The 16,175-nt window shown below is 37.2% G+C and overlaps 1 protein-coding gene across 2 annotated transcripts in view; it reads right to left on the minus strand.

Annotated features, from left to right (window-relative positions):
- CPNE8 (copine 8) overlaps positions 1–16,175 on the minus strand; it is a 71,701-nt gene that overhangs the window by 4,798 nt on the left and 50,728 nt on the right. Inside the window, exons 14-19 of one of the 2 annotated variants that reach the window (XM_064702806.1) lie at positions 12,404–12,450; positions 11,576–11,757; positions 9,442–9,569; positions 5,934–6,036; positions 3,203–3,260; positions 500–573 (exon numbers count right to left, since the gene is read on the minus strand). In XM_064702806.1, the coding sequence (XP_064558876.1) occupies positions 500–573; positions 3,203–3,260; positions 5,934–6,036; positions 9,442–9,569; positions 11,576–11,757; positions 12,404–12,450 (592 nt within the window). Of the gene's footprint in view, positions 1–499; positions 574–3,202; positions 3,261–5,933; positions 6,037–9,441; positions 9,570–11,575; positions 11,758–12,399; positions 12,451–16,175 lie in introns of those variants that run through there. The other variant, XR_010438708.1, reaches the window with a different exon arrangement.

Consider the following 16,175-nt stretch of genomic DNA (forward strand, 5'->3'; position numbering starts at 1 on the left):
AAGAGGCATTTGGACAATGCCCTTATTAACAAGCTCTAACTTTCAGTCAGCCCTGTACAGAATGGCCAGGCAGTTGCACTAAATGTCTGCTCCAAGTCCCTTCCAACTTAAACACACTACTTTATAAATGTATTCAGGCACTACCAGGAAATGTGGCTTCCATAGAAGATTTACTTTTAGCCAGAACCCATTTTTTCTAGTAACATCATGTTTCTCCAAATTCTCAGTAGCTAACTCTTCTCCATGGCTGTATAACACCAAGACTTTATAACAATGCCCTGCCAGTTAGGGGTCATTTCCTAACAAGTGCAGATCCACTCTTGTGTGTTACAAAAAGGTTTAGAGCTGTCACAGAGAGTTCTGAGCTTGTTATAAACACCTCAAGATAAAGTATGTCAGTGCTAAGGTAAAATGAAAGGTAGGAATATAGACAGAAATGAGAATTCAAAACAAAGAGGAACAGTAAAATCTATCTATGAAAATATATTTTCTCTCCCACCTGCACAATGTCTCTTTCTGCAAATCTTCCTCTTGAAGAAATCCTCACTACATCCCCATCCAGTTCTTCCATAGCTTAAAAAAAAAAGCAAAAAACCCTTATGAGTTCAGGTACATAATAAAATCATCTTACTGAGAAAATGTTCAGACAAATTACACTTTTGAGCAATAAAAAACCAACAAGTCGTCTTTAGGTAACTCTGTTAAGATCATTTGCATCAGAAAATACATCATGTTTTGTAGCTGTTTTGCACTTTTTCATGGCGACAATACATACTTCTATATTTATTGCCACCTTCAGAAAAGAACAGACTATGGCAAAGTTTTTATCCTTTCATCTCTCAAAACAGCAAGTACATCTGGTTTTGTAAGGCAATATATATATACTTTCAGAGGTGGAGAAGAATTCATCTTCAGCAGCTATTGTTACAGAAGATATCAGAGGAAACAGCACAGAGAGGTAATAACTCACATTCACACTGAAAAATCAATATCTTCTAATGCTAAGGAATGAGGAGTGCTTAAAGAAATATTAAATTTATTGGGGAATTTTTCTTGTATCTTCTAAGCAGGATACAGGTAAGCTCTGTTGTCCAGATACCTGGAAGCCATTCCAGGTGGAAAGATGTACTTGCTCTCTTGTCAGTGTTGAGATGGATGGATTTGGGATCTCAGGTTATTGCTGAGATGTTGGATCTGCAGTTCAAAAACCTTCTTTTGGTGTGTGCCATGAAAACCAAAGCCCTGCACCTCAGCTTCTCAGGGGTTTCCAAACTGGGCTAAATTCACTGAAACCAGCACTTCAAACCTAGTTCTTCTGAAGCAAGAGCTAAAAATTGTAAATGACACCATCAGGAGCCAAGCTAACAGAGTTTATTTGTTCAAAGAAACAAGTCAGTGGGTCTGCAGAGCATGTTACCTGATGATGCTGTTGCAAAAATGTACACGTGTTCAAACCAGGACACTGAACAAGTGTTTGAAGGAGTTTCCCTAAAAAATTTCCAAAATAGACAAAGGCATCCTACCCAGGAAACTCCAACCTACAACCAGTAAAGAGAGAAAAATCAAATTTGCTTAGTCTGTTCTTAACATTCTCTAGGAAACTAACCATGGCCATGTCAGATACAGAACACTGGGCAGAAATGCTTCTGATGTGACCTGTTACAGTCACCCCCACATCCTTTAAGTGAAGCTCTGTCAAGTGTATGTGTCATCTACCCAAACTGCAAAGTTCTAAGAACCCCTCTGGTATTCCCCAGGGGCTGGGAGATGTAGGCAACAGGGAGATCTGCAGAGGAGCAGCTTGGTCTCTCCAGGGCAGAACTGAAGCTCCAGGGGCACTGGAATGTGCAGACACCCTAAACATCACCCTCCTGCAAGCACAGCAGACGGGAGTCTGTTTATTCCAGAAGGAATTTCTGTTTATTGCAGAAGGAATTTCTGTAAATGGAAGTAATTCCTCTGTCCTCGTGGGCACTGAGGGAGCACAGATTTGGCATACAGCTCAGGGTGAATCTCCCTGAGGCAGCACATGCTGAGGCTGTGGCTCCAAAGATGGAAACTGCATCCTGCAGTACAAACAGAATCCCAACACCCCAAGAACATGTCCTGACTGAGAAAGGGAGCCTGGGCAAATCCAAGGACTAGACAAACAAGGAGAAAGGGAAAATGCAATGAAGGGGTCAGAGAATGGTAAGTAACAGAGGACTATGTTGGAATTCCCTGGAGTAAAAATGAAGTCTACAAATTTCCATCATATGTATTTATGAATATAAACTGTCCTTTCTCACTGATTGTGGCACACAATCATCTGGAGTGCAAGTGTTCACCTAGAAAATTTCTTCATGGAGTAAGATACTTAAAATTATTACTATTATACCACTTGCCAAGCAGCATAATAATAATGTTTATAATAAAATAAAATAAATTTTATATAAAATAATTTTTGTCTTGTTTTTTCCTCTTTTTTCCTACATTTAGAGTATTTGTACAAAAATTAACATGTACAGTCATTAGTGAACACTAAACATCTGTGGTAGTAGTGCTAAGTATATTTCATGTACAACAGAAGGTATACTGATGTACTAGAATTAAAAAGAAATTATTTAGGACTTTGAGGAACAGACACTTCATAGGGCAGTTGTACACACTTAACTAATAATGGAAGCAGGTTAGTTATTACAACAGAGAATGGTGTTCCAGAACATCACAGAAAGAATATATAAATAACCTGGTAATTTCTCTCCTGCTGTAATATTCTGTCAATGCTGCTGCACAGCAGGGCTCACTCCTGTCACCAAGTGAAACCCTGTTTAATCCAGACCACCTCAAATGTATTTATTTTTCTCAAGATTTTATTACTGCAGTAAGATCAATATTTCCACTCAACTGACACTTCACAAGGCATCTAAATATTTGTGCTGAAGAAAGGGAACATTTCTTGAGTATACTTACTTTACTGTAAATGCTGAGCCCCCATATGGCTCTGGCTTGAACAGAGAGCCCGAGGGGCTACACAGCTCCACATGGTAGCTTGTAATCACACCGAGTTATCAATCAATCAATCCAGCTGGAAATGCCAGCAGCGCTCACTCCTCGCTTCATATAATGCTCTTTTAAAGACCAATATTTGTTTGAACAGCTACATATTACTAAATTGTAAGCAAATCTAAAAAACAATTAGAAAAACCACTAGAATACTTACCATCAAACTCTGCTGGTCCTACCCCCACTATAATTATGGACATTGGAAGCCTTGAAGCCTTCAAAAGAAGAAGAAAAAGAGGTTTAATGCATTACATAACCTCTGCCAGTAATAGGAGATCTGAGAACAAAGTGAACAAAACCACACAGAAATTATGTTTTCAAGAACAATTTTTTCCCCCTAAAAAGCTGAGTGGTGTAAACTGTCTGCTTAAGTGGTACAAAACATCTTGCATGAAGACAGAAAGGCACATGGTTGTTTTATTTTTTCATTACCAAGTCTTTGAATCATATAGGAAGCTAATTAAAGACAAGAAACTATGATAGCATTTAATATTAATATAACAACTAAGAGGACAAATTTCTACTAGAAACTTTTGTAAACTGACAGTAATTGCAAATATGTACCTAATAACAGTCTGACATTCATTTAAATGTGCTTTGCTGTTTCTTGATCTTACACAGCTGCTTGCAACTATGGGACACTATTTTGTGCATTGATCTTATGCCAATTTTTAAAAGGAAAGAAATAATCTGTTTGAGCAATATGTATATTACCTTTATCCCATTAATGAAATTTTACTCTAGTCAATCATCCATGCCACAGACAAGTAAGATATAGAATTGGCCTGTGGTAAGATTTTTCATTTTACTTTATCTTATTCATTCAAAGATATCTGGCTTTCTCTGAATAAACTCTGTAAAATCTTTAAAATTGTGAAGACACTATCTTAAATATTGGACTCTCCTGTCCTGATAGTAGCATCAGTTTATAGAAATAATGTGAATCTGCCTCTGATGAAGAAGGTATCAACTAAAACCAAAGAACATTCAGCAAATGTCAGGATTGACAACTTACTGAGATAATTCTGGTAACTCTGTTGCTTATTGAGATATTGTGATAAACTGTAAAATGTCTACAGTCATTTTAAACATTAAACAGGAGTATACACTGCTACTGTAAAAAAAAAAATCGTGTAGACCTTCAGATCTACAGATGAGGACCTTCTGATCTCTTAGTACAGAACCTTCTGTTTTCTAGAATGTTATTTTTTGATTGTAAAGAAAGTATCCTTTAAAGAGATTCCTACTCACACAGACACAGAATCATGTGATATAATGAAATATGAAACAGTAAGTGGCAAGGACAGCATAAAGACAAAGAGTTAAACTTCTGCATATAAACCCAAGTGCTGGCATTTCCTGAATGACAGCATAACCTTTAAACAGTTTGGTAAAACAGAATGTGTCTGACATATATGCTGTAATGAGAAAGATGCCTAAAAACACAATTAATGTTAAAATTGAAATATACTCTGACTTTTATATACATCAAGTTGCATTGGACATCACTGCCCTTTTTAGTATTATGGATATTATTAAAACTAAAAAAACTGCTATTGAATAGCATTTAATTAGTTCTGTCTTGGTATACTGTGCTCACACTTCAAGGATTATGCAGAAAAATGAAGGCAACTTCATAAAAAACCCAGACAGCAAATATTATCAAACTTCCACTTATTCCAAGCTAACACATCTGCTGTGTTTCCAGACAGTTGCAGACTAACAGCCATTATTTGTTGAAATGAGCTATTACTGAAAACAAGGGCTGTCTGTATGTCTTGGTGGCACAGGAATTAATCTTACAAGGTATCAGCCAACTGCACTCGCTGCTCTCTTATGCACAGCCTTCAAATGGGAGGGTGAGTCAGAACCAAGAGCTGCTCCTTCTTTCTGCACTGAGTCTTTCTGTCACCTAAGAGCAGCTCATCTAAAAGAAATTATGTTTCAAACCTCTAGTCTGGGCTGGAGAATGAATTCCCAAGCTTATTACCACACAGATTCTGTGTCTGTGCTGCAGGCTGGGACTGAGGGCATCTTGGTCCCCAGGGAGAGGCAGAACACTGGGGCAGAATTTTCATGTGCACCCCACAAACTGAAACAGCATCAAATCTCTACAGGAGGTACTGTAAGTGGGCCTTCAAAACCGTGCCACCTAATTCTGCACTATTCACTTGGACATGATGCTAAATTATTTTAATGTAGGCTTTTCAACTCACCATTCTGCTGCTAACTAGATCCACTGTGGTATGTTAGAAACTATTGGTAGAGATCTTTTCCAAACATGTCGAAGTGTTTCTGTGAGTACTTTTATCTGAAATTTCCCACAGGCAAAAACACAATAGAACCGGCCCATAATACAGAATATTACCTATACCCATGGCAGTTTGGAAGAGAAAAATACTGAAAATAATGCAGAAACTAAAACAGAAAATACAGAAACTAACAAATAAGGAACTTAGAGAATTTTATGGACTGTTTTGAGGGAAATCAGATAATTGGTATGCTTGTCATTCAGGATCAGAAAGTTGGGGGCAGTTTTTAAAAAGTGTGGGGATCAAAACTGTCAATTATGAGAAAGACAAAAAAGAGTTTACTGTGCAAAACTGCTTGGTGGGATGTGCATGAGAAAGGAGAAGGCAAGAAATAAATGGGTAAAATCATACAAATACACAGTGTTAGAGAGAAGAGTATCACCACAAAACACTATCTAATTAGGTCAAGTTCAACTTTTGCTTTCTTTTCATTTTTATGCATAATAAACTTCTCCTATTTAGTAAAAATGGGTACTCCTGGAACAAATCTAGTGCCTGAACTATTAATCCACTTGCTTTATTGCCTAAAATATGAATTCCTACAAACATTATTTCAACACTTTCAGTAAAACTTACATTCACTATGGATTCTTTTGTCTGAGCCATATCAGATATAACTCCATCTGTAATAATGAGAAGAACAAAATACTGGGAGCCATCTTTTACTGAAGCAGCATATCTAAGGGAAGAGAAACCAATATAATAATAGTAAAAAAACCTTTATAAAAGGAATTAATATGAAAACAAGCTGGATTTGTAAAATTTGACTACCAAGGACTAAAAAACACAGTGAATTTCAAAAGTAAAGACGTTCAACTAAGTCAGACTTTATACTTTTAAATGAGAACATTGAAAAAACATTACTAATACAATATTGATAATCTGCATGTGTTGCATCAGTGAAAAATGGGAACTGCACCACACCAAAAGGAGCAGGGACAGAATGTGTTTTATAGAATGATGAGATGTTAGAAAGCCTAAGTTGTTTAATAGGCATTACCTATGGGGTACAGAGCTTTGTATGAAGGGTATACATGAATACTGAATGGCTGGGTTTATAGCACAAATAAAACTTAACAGGAATCAACATATTGCATATTTTTCTCTTCTTTTTTTTGTCTTACAAATCCAGGTTACATACTGTTGACCGTGACTGCAGATTTATAGCTCACATCTATGTGCAGGCTTGTAAAAGGCTTGAATGTGCACCCTGCAACCCTGGCCTCAATATTAATTTCTGTGCACCACCCACAAATTGCCTTTCCTGCAAGACTCAAGCTTCTCCTTGTGCTGTACAGGAATGCAAGATAAAATACACCCAGTGCCATTCCCACCTCAGTGAAAGGGCCCAAGAAGCAACTACTCTTTGAAAACGAGCAGCTTTTGAAGGATTGCAAAGTCCTGAAAGAGAGTGAGCCCAAAAAGCCTCACTAAATTCTATGGCCTGAACTGAAGAACTTTTTGTGGGAAGCTGTTTGCTGCTTCAGAGCCACTACAGTTCCTGCTTTTATGAAGGTTCTTGGTGCTGTGAAGTCAAGAAGTAGAACTTTGTGCAGGGAGTTGTAGAGAGAGGAATAAAAGAAAAAAATTAGTTGCCTCAGGAATACTTCTGAATACATGCCCAAATACCTAATATGACTGTGAAATAACTCAATATTTTATTGGCCACTGAATATGAAAAGCCTGGCTCACTGAACAGAGCATGTTCAGTGATGGCCACAATGCTTACATATACTTACAAAACTCTCTAATGATAACACAGTGCATTGGCAGGCAGCTACTTCTGATAAATACAATGCTGCAGCCACAACATTTGTAAGAGCTTGGAGAAAGCCACAACTAACTCACAGAACATCAGCATATTCCAGCCTCTCCCCAGGATCCAGATGGGTAAAAAAGCCATACAAGCAGTGACCCTCTTGGATGTCACCTATTTGCATGCTGGAAGTAGGGACTGATAATTAAATATTGAGATTAGCAAGACCTACCACGGAACACGTTTTTGCTGCCAAGCAGAGACTTCTTTTATCTCACTTTTCCACACGGCTTATAAACTTTTCAATTATGATTGCATTGACAAGGTATGATGAGAGAGTAAAATAAACATTATCCTACCTGAGCACTTAGCACTGCCTACATACCTACATTGAAGAAATGGAACAAAATTTGGTTCTTTCAATTTTTTCACAGATTAAAATGCTCCAAAGCCTTTTGCAAGAAAGATCTTACATGAGGAAGGGAGATGGGAGATGACACTAAGTTGAATCTGATGTAGTTTAGGTAACTCTCTGACTGGGGAAAGGATAAAAAACATCATTATCTGCCTAAAGAGTTTCCAAAGAATACCAAAATTACAACAGGACAGTAATATCTGACATTGGTTACAGACATTTCATCAGAGGCACTCTTTTAAGTAGGAGGGATGTGGAAAGAAGAAATTTCTTTGAGGATGAAAGTAGGTTCAAAGAGTAACTTCAGGGCCGTACCATGTGAATGAGAGTCACCAGAATAATCAAGAAATTGAACCTTGAAGGAAATGGTGTTACTGAGAACTGGACTGATACACAGATTGCTCTAGGGATGATCATGCAGGAGAAATCCTTGTGAAGACATTTAGCTTTCCCACTATAATGTAGTCTGATTTGCTACTAGGAGGAGCTCCCAAAGTTTGCAACAACTTGGTATTTAGACAAAAGTTCAGTGGAAGGACTAATAATTCTGGTGGACAGTCTTCTGTTATTCTGCAAATGTTGGCAAATATTCCTGAAAAACAACTGGTGAGGAAAATAACTAATTTTATGCCAATACTTTGATAAAACCAGATCCAAAATTTCAATTTTTGCAAGGAATAGCAGGCTTGAGATAAATTGCCAAGTTCTGAGCCAGGCATCTCAGGTGCTTTGACCAGTTCTGAAGAAAAAGAAAGAGCCAGAAAAATTGTTGGGTTAGATTTCCAGATAATGTGGCCAATGCAGACACTGAGTGCCACATCTATGGAAAACTGCTACTGAAGAGATCATGTCAGAGGAAAGATTAAAGGAGACAGATACTCTCAGATGACAAGTAATGTAAAATACATGTACATAATTTTAATGGTATGATCTGAAGACAAAACAATTAAACCCTAATGATAAATAGCTGAAATCAGCTATCTAGCCATGCTAGGGGGCACAGAAAATTCTTTGCCCCACGGAATTTGCAAACTATTTTCTGCTGGTCTATAGAACTAACAACAGCAAACCAGATAGTACATAAATATCTCTTGTTATTAAAATCAGCTATTTTGCAAGCTCATAAATAAAACATTACCAGTACAATGATTTACACATCCCTGCTTCTTTATTTTGTAACCAGTAGCTCTTTGTGTCTATAAATAAAATAAAATCTGTTCAGCAAATCACCTAAGCCATATCCCTTTCCTATATAAATTCATGGAGGTATTACACTGCCAAGGTCTTGAGCTCAAGATTATAAGTCAAGATCTTGTCTGCCAAAATAAGGCAGCATTATCCTTCTTAAGAAACTTTCTACAAACACAGGGAGGTTTTCACTGTGAGGAATTAGATGAGGTGTTGCATAACAGCACCATGGCTCCCCAATGGTGACAGCTGTCTTGAAACTGCCACTACCAGCTTGGAATTGTTGGTACAGAGAGACCTGGAAGATTCTGTTGACATGCGGGGCATTCAGAGATTAGAGAAACTACACATACATAAAAAAACTCAGAGCTTATAAAAATTTTTGATAGATGCACATATTTTCTGTGAAGTAATAATTCTGCGCTCTAAAGGACAAAAAAGGAACATGACATGACAAAAATTTTATTGCCTTATGATTTCTGCTAAGATTTGGACTCAGGCTGGTCAACTGGATCACCTGTATTTCTTTTTAAGCAGCAATTAAATTCTGCATAATACCAGCATATGGTCTTCAAACCTACTCAAAGTCACAAGGTAATTAATTATGGGACTGAATAAACAAAACAACTGTCAATAAATATCTTTCTCTGTAACTGCAGCCTTTTATATGTAGCACTGGTTCTGACACAAAGAAGTTTCTGCCCAGCACCTGCTGTGATGCTTACCTGGCTACATGATTAATTACAGGAGCAAAGTTTGTTGGCCCATACAGCTGTACAGATTTCAGACTCCTGTAGTATGCCTCCATTACACCATCAATTCCATGGCAGTATGGATTTTGAGGGTTTCCATTCTAACAAAAACAAGAGATGATTAATCAGTATAAGTAATTATGCAGTAAAAACTACACAGGTTAATGAACACTACACTGCGCAGATATGTAAAGGGCAAAGACCTAAGCATTCTAGGATCTACTCAGAGTTTACCACAAATGCCCAGTGTATGTGCCAAGTCTGCTTGTGGTGTTACCTGCTGAGGTAAGGAGGTTCCACCAGCCCCAGCAGTCTGGATCACTGGGGCTGGCTCCTGGGCATAAACACCACCTTCAGTGTAATTAAACCCTCCTTCATACATACAACAGTAACAGGCATTTCCCTGTGTGGATTTAAGGTATGAATTACAGGTCAGATGTACGCCTGGAAGCATGCTTGGGAGCACAGTTCAGGCTCAATGATTTATTCTGTTAAAAATGTGAGAAAAAGAAATGGTAGCCAGACCCTGAGTTCATACACTTAGAAGTGTGTAGGGTAAGCAATAAACTTTGCATTGTTTTGGCCTGATATTTCTGCGCTGAAAAAATTATTTTTGACCTGGTATAAGCAAAAGAAGAAATGAATTTACTGTTTGGGAGCCCACAAAATGGCTGCTAGTGTAAATTCTTAGGGTAGGCATTTTACTACCTATCTCCATAATGAGTCTTTAATGAGGATATCTATTAACAGATGGCAATACAAACACAAAAGCAGAATTCCAGACCCATGTCAGGCCAGGCAAATGATCTATGATCTTTCAAATAATTTTACTCTCCTTCACATGCCAACACCTCATTGGCTTAGTGTGCCAGTACTCATTCTGAGGTGAGGTGTACTTGCCTGAGAATCTAGACAACCAAAGGGGATTTTGGACAGAATTTATCTAAAACATTAAAAGGGAGAGCTGAAAACACTGCTAAGCATTACATGGGAGACACCTATATAAGTTTATATACAGAGGAAGGAATAACACACACACACACACATATATGCATATGTGTACGTATGTATATATGCATGCATGTATGTATGTACATATGTGGTGCTTTTTCTTCTGTAAAAGTATCACAATGGCTCATAAAGAAACATCCTTAAAACTGAAGAAATATTAGAAATATCCTTAAAACTGAAAGATGCATCAATATATTTGGATTTGCTATACAAAGTCCAAAGTCTGCAATTTAAATGAGTATTTGCAATTGCACCTGTTTTAAATTAGATCTATGTGGAAAACATTTCCATGAGGGAAGATATGTTGTACTCTTTTCCAGCACAGGCTGACAGAAGAAATACACATCCAGAGTCACCAATCTGCTGCCATGTCTTTGATGCTAACTGATTAGCACTCACCTGGTACACCTACATTTGCTATAATTCTGACACGTTTATCCTACCCTGAGGAGAACAAAAATCCCAAAACAAGCAAGTAGATAAACCAACACCCATCACAAGCATCACCCTTCGGGCAAATCCTGGTAGATTTTAGGTTGGAAATTGAACTGATCCATGGAGGAATCTCAGATTTATTCTTATCAACTCATCTTTTAGTCCACTTAGATATCCCTATGTCTCTGAACTAGCAGCCTGTAAAGACAGAAATCCCAGAAAATGAGACAGAATAGTAAGAATAATAATGAAATTTTATCTAGGAACATGATTTGTTTGCTTCTTTAGAGATACTAGCTTCAGTCTGAACTCTTTAAAGCATCTGTTTCTCAAGCTGCTACAGCTGAGGTTAAAGATTATTACTTTTCTTTATTACGATTTTTGGCCTACAGGGACTTCTTGACTCCAGATTTCTCTCCATAACTTCAACTGAAGTAACTTCAGTATGATGAAAAGTTTTGAAACAACTATTTAGAGTAAGCACAAAAGATGTAGCACATTCTCTGTTCTTTACTTGTCCAGTAACTGCTTAAGACTACAATACAAAAATGTATGGGTATTCATTTCTAAAGACCTGGAGGAAGGTAAGGCTTTTAACATGATGGAGGAAAACATTTCCTCTTATCTTAACTCCCAAAAAAGTATATGTTTATTTACTTACCAGTGCAAATTCATGTGATACTCTTCCATCTGGAGGAAGTCTTGCTCCAAATCCTAGAGCTGGGAACATTTTATCACTATCATAGTCCTGAATTATTTCACCAACAGCTCTCAGGGCCATGCCATAGGCATTCAGCTGATAGGGATTCATGTAGTGCAGTGAAGTTGGCTGTAAAGGGTTACCTGTTGAAGCAAGGATCAGATTTACTTTAAAATTAAATCACTTCATTACTTGAATTTTCTCTCTTAAAACAGAAGTTGTATCAGGTAAAAATGCAGTGTTCCAAATAAATCTTAAAAGTAGTATATTTTTAGTAGTTCTAAATACATTTCATCAGAAGTAGCTGCATTTCAGCATTGAAAGGGCAGCAAGAAACTTGTAGATTTGTGCAATTTATACACTTTTAAGACAAAATTTACAAAAGCACAACGACATTCTGAAAGCAGCTTTGGAGGAGGATCACAACTTATCTCTGCTTGGCCCCATTTCAGCCTCACTCTCCCTGGAACTATTTGGCCCTTTTCAGTGGGTTCTTCTAAGGTTTCTCCCAGCAGTTCCAAAAACCAAACAATAACACTGATCAAAAGCTACACATATTTGCAAATGGCCTCTGGCTATTAAATTTTATATGTAGCTTTTCCAACTTTTATCTGTTCTGTTTGTCCTGCTTTCCTAGACAGGAATTGGCCTCTCATCTGTTGCTTGGCAAAATGGAATCCTGAGTCCAGGTGGTGCCAGCTGAATACTGTTACAAACACACACATATGTGCACTTAGAACTGAGCACAGCACAAACACACACAAATAAGATGTTTATTTTTATTCTTACCATTGGAGGCTGTGAAATCAATAGCAACTGTGAAATTGATTTGGGTTCTGCAGAAAAAGCAAACACAAATCTTATTAATAGTAGTACTGCTATGGAGACAAATAAACAAGAGATGGTAACATCATTTGTGGACAAACTGTAGGACACTGACTTTCTAATAGAGGAAATAAACACTGAAAATACTCTTATATAAGGTTCAAGCCAAGGGCTACACAAAACTAACTTATTAACACACTGAAAACAGTTACTTGACTCCATCATTCTTTTTTTCATTGTTTATTAAAAATCCTAAATAAATAATTAGTAAGAACTTTACTTCCATAAATATTATTAATTCCTTTTAGCAGTAATATTGATTTTCCCATGGACACATTTTAACCCTGGTCATGCAAGATGTTCTCTCCCAGCTGAGGTGGAATACCAAAACAGAGCAATGTGCCTTATGGATTCAGTGCTGCATAGATCACTACTACTTTGCTATAATTTAGTTGGCATAGAAATACATGATCTACTTGAAAGTGACAGGTGATTTCACCCTATCCTCCTATACACCACAAGAAACGAAGAAAGTATCTTTAAAGGAACAGTAATCCTCACCTCACAGCCACAGAGAGAGCAACGTGAAACCTGTCATCTTTTAATATGAGTTCCATCGGTACTGACACACATAAGGGAACAAATTAAGTCTGAATGTGATTTTTGACTAGGTTTGATTACGGTTTTTTAAGCAGTACATTGGAAGGAATCGTGGCTTCCCTGTGGCGTCAGAACGACAACCAGCTGGTCTGTCAGCAGGGGGGAGCAGTGGAAGGTTTGAGGACCACTTACTGCACAGAACTGTACAACAGAGCTGTCACAGTAACTAATTCTAACAGGCTGCATCCTCTCCATGGCATACAAACCCCCAGTGCCACTTACAATTTCCCCTTTGCAGATGCTTGTTGAGCCAAATGCTGTAACAACATACAGAAGATTTTCCCGATGAAGTCTCTTCAAGATCTCCCTCTTACATGGTTTTATTACTCCTTGATAGTCTCCAAGGATACAAGAAACACATGGCAAAGCTTCCAAAATACTTAGCTATGGCAGCCCTTGCTTTGTAAGTTTCTCATGCCAGGCCTCCTGCAAACAGCAAATATGCCTCCCATTACAGTGGAGAGTGTGCTGCCTGGATTAAATCAGCTGTCAGGAAAGGAGATCTGAATTCCCCTTTTGAACATCAATGATTCAATAGAGTTCAGTTAAAAATATGTGACCAAATCCTTTTTAATGCAAAAATGTATGGGTATTCATTTCCAAAGACCTGGAGGAAGGTAAGGCTTTTAACATGATGGAGGAAAACATTTCCTCTTATCTTCCACTAATCTGGGATAGAAGAGATGACCAGATATTTCAGTTGCAAAAGGATGCGGTTCCTGAATTTTACTGATTTACAAATAACTAGCTCACTACCTTTTCCAATAAGTCAAACCAGCTAGAAACATCTGCACAGAAATATCTTTTCTGTTCACTAAGTCTTGGAGCTTTGTGGCTTCTGGTCTTTCTTCCAGACAAAAAAAAATAAAGAGTAGACACTAAACTAGGTTGGACAGACATTCCTGTAAATTCAATTGCATTCCTTTACAAGACTGTATCCCTTACATTGTTGAACTTATTAATATATTTGGAGGGGTTTTGACAGGAATATATTACTAACTGGGGGCTGTATTAAGCAGCAGGAGAAATTTTGAAATATACATTATTTTTAGCACAACATGTGGGTAGGTCAGTGTGGCAAAATTTTGATTAAATATCAAGATGTAAAGAAAAGTCAGCTATTAAGGAGGTGTTATTTGATGTAATATTCAGATGCAAAAGAGACATCCTCCTCTTTTCTGCCATACATCTGCTATAAAATCCAGTCTTATGGAGTAAAATGAAATCTGAGTTTATGGAGAAACCTCTGTTTCATTCTCCAAACTTCTTTAAGAAAACAACAGTCATATAGGTGATACTGGTAATGGAATATCCCAATTAAACAGATGCAGACTCAAAATACAAATACATTAAAAAACCCCATAAATAAATACTGTAATTATAATTTGTAAAAACTGTCAAGATTTCCATGATATCTCCATTAATTCTAAACACCTCGAAATACAATGGAAGTTTTGAACATGAAGTATTTTATTAGCACCCATTTATGGAAGAGCAAATAAGCAATTGTGCCTATTGCAGAATCAGTGCTTTCCACCTCCTGCCTATCTAAATGGAATAAAAACAGGGAACGTGAAAAAACCCCAGTTTTGGAGGACATGACCGGAAAACAGACTGATTAATGACAAAATCTTCTCTTTCCCCTTCCTTCAAGTATTTGACAACTGGAATTTAACTGACATGTAGTCATAATAAATGAGACAAACAAAGGAAGGGAGAAGCCTAGAAAATCACTGAGCCTCCTGACATGAGCCTCATGTCATGTTTATGTAACTGCAAATATTGCAGAAAGAAAGGTAAGATTTTACATAAGTACTTCTACAGTTTTCAGTGGCATGTACATAGAAATAATTGCATGAAACACTAAAAAACATTCTATCTAAAATAATTAAATAGGTATCACTGCTCATACTTTTAAACACAGAGAATTCTACTGAATGATATTGTTCTTTTGTCAAAAGAGCAGAAAAAAAGTTTAGGTTGAATTTATTAATATCACAAACCTTCTCTGACTTGCAGTTAATGCGATATACTTGTACTGTAACATCTCAGTAAGGAATGTGACAGACCACCCTGGAAAGATTACATAAGCAGCCCCTATAAAATTTTCTTTTCAAATTTAGACACAAACCTCAACTCCTCAGTTCCTTATACCTGCTCCTTCTGTAGAGATGCATTTTGGATGAATGGGGAATAGGATGGTCATGGCATATTTGTACAGCACACTTCAAAGGAAACAGCTGCACTAGAGGCAAGACTCTTTCTCCATGCATTTGTGCATACACAGACTTCAATCAATAGAAATTTCTGGTGAACGTGGATGGATGGCCATTTTCAGCCTCTGCCCAAGTCCCCAGCAGGAATGTAGGACTGTCACTGCTGGGACCAAAGGCAAAGCCCCATATAGTACTGTCAAAACACAGCACAGATTTTTATTTCCACTGAACTGTGCTTGAAGACTTAAAAAAAAAAAAAACCCAAAAAATGGAACTTGTTTCTTCACAGATAATCAGTGCTCTTAAAAACATATGGAATGTATATGCAGGCTTTATGCCCCAAAAATCCAAAAATAACTGCTTAGGAATGGACAAATTTCCATTATTTTAAGAAAATCTAGTGTCCTGGGATGTTAAGAGCCAAGAATTTTTCAGATTTGGTCCCATTTCAAGGTATGTTGCAGGGTGAGACATTTGACACTTCTGTCTCTACTTCTCTTTAGAAAAAATGACGATAAATGAGAAATCGAACACGTTAAAAATTATAATTACTATTGAAAAAAACGCCTTTGAAGGGGAAAAGGTCTAAATAAATGCCAATATTAAATACACCAAATCTCAGTATAATTGGAAGAAATAGGCAGCATTTTAATAATTTAATATATATAGATAATTCCCTTTTGTTTAATCAAATTTTCTCTGGCTGGTCAGAAGTTACTCTTTCTCAGGGTTTTAGTATCAACTCCAATTCCAACAGTATGAGCAAAGTCCCATAAGTTAACTTAGTCACTATCTGCATGCTTTATGTAGGAAAGTACAGCCCCTAAATGAGGAAATAATCCAGCTCCTTACAGATGCTA

Source organism: Zonotrichia leucophrys, chromosome 1A, assembly GCF_028769735.1.
Source record: "Zonotrichia leucophrys gambelii isolate GWCS_2022_RI chromosome 1A, RI_Zleu_2.0, whole genome shotgun sequence".
Taxonomy (NCBI): domain Eukaryota; kingdom Metazoa; phylum Chordata; class Aves; order Passeriformes; family Passerellidae; genus Zonotrichia; species Zonotrichia leucophrys.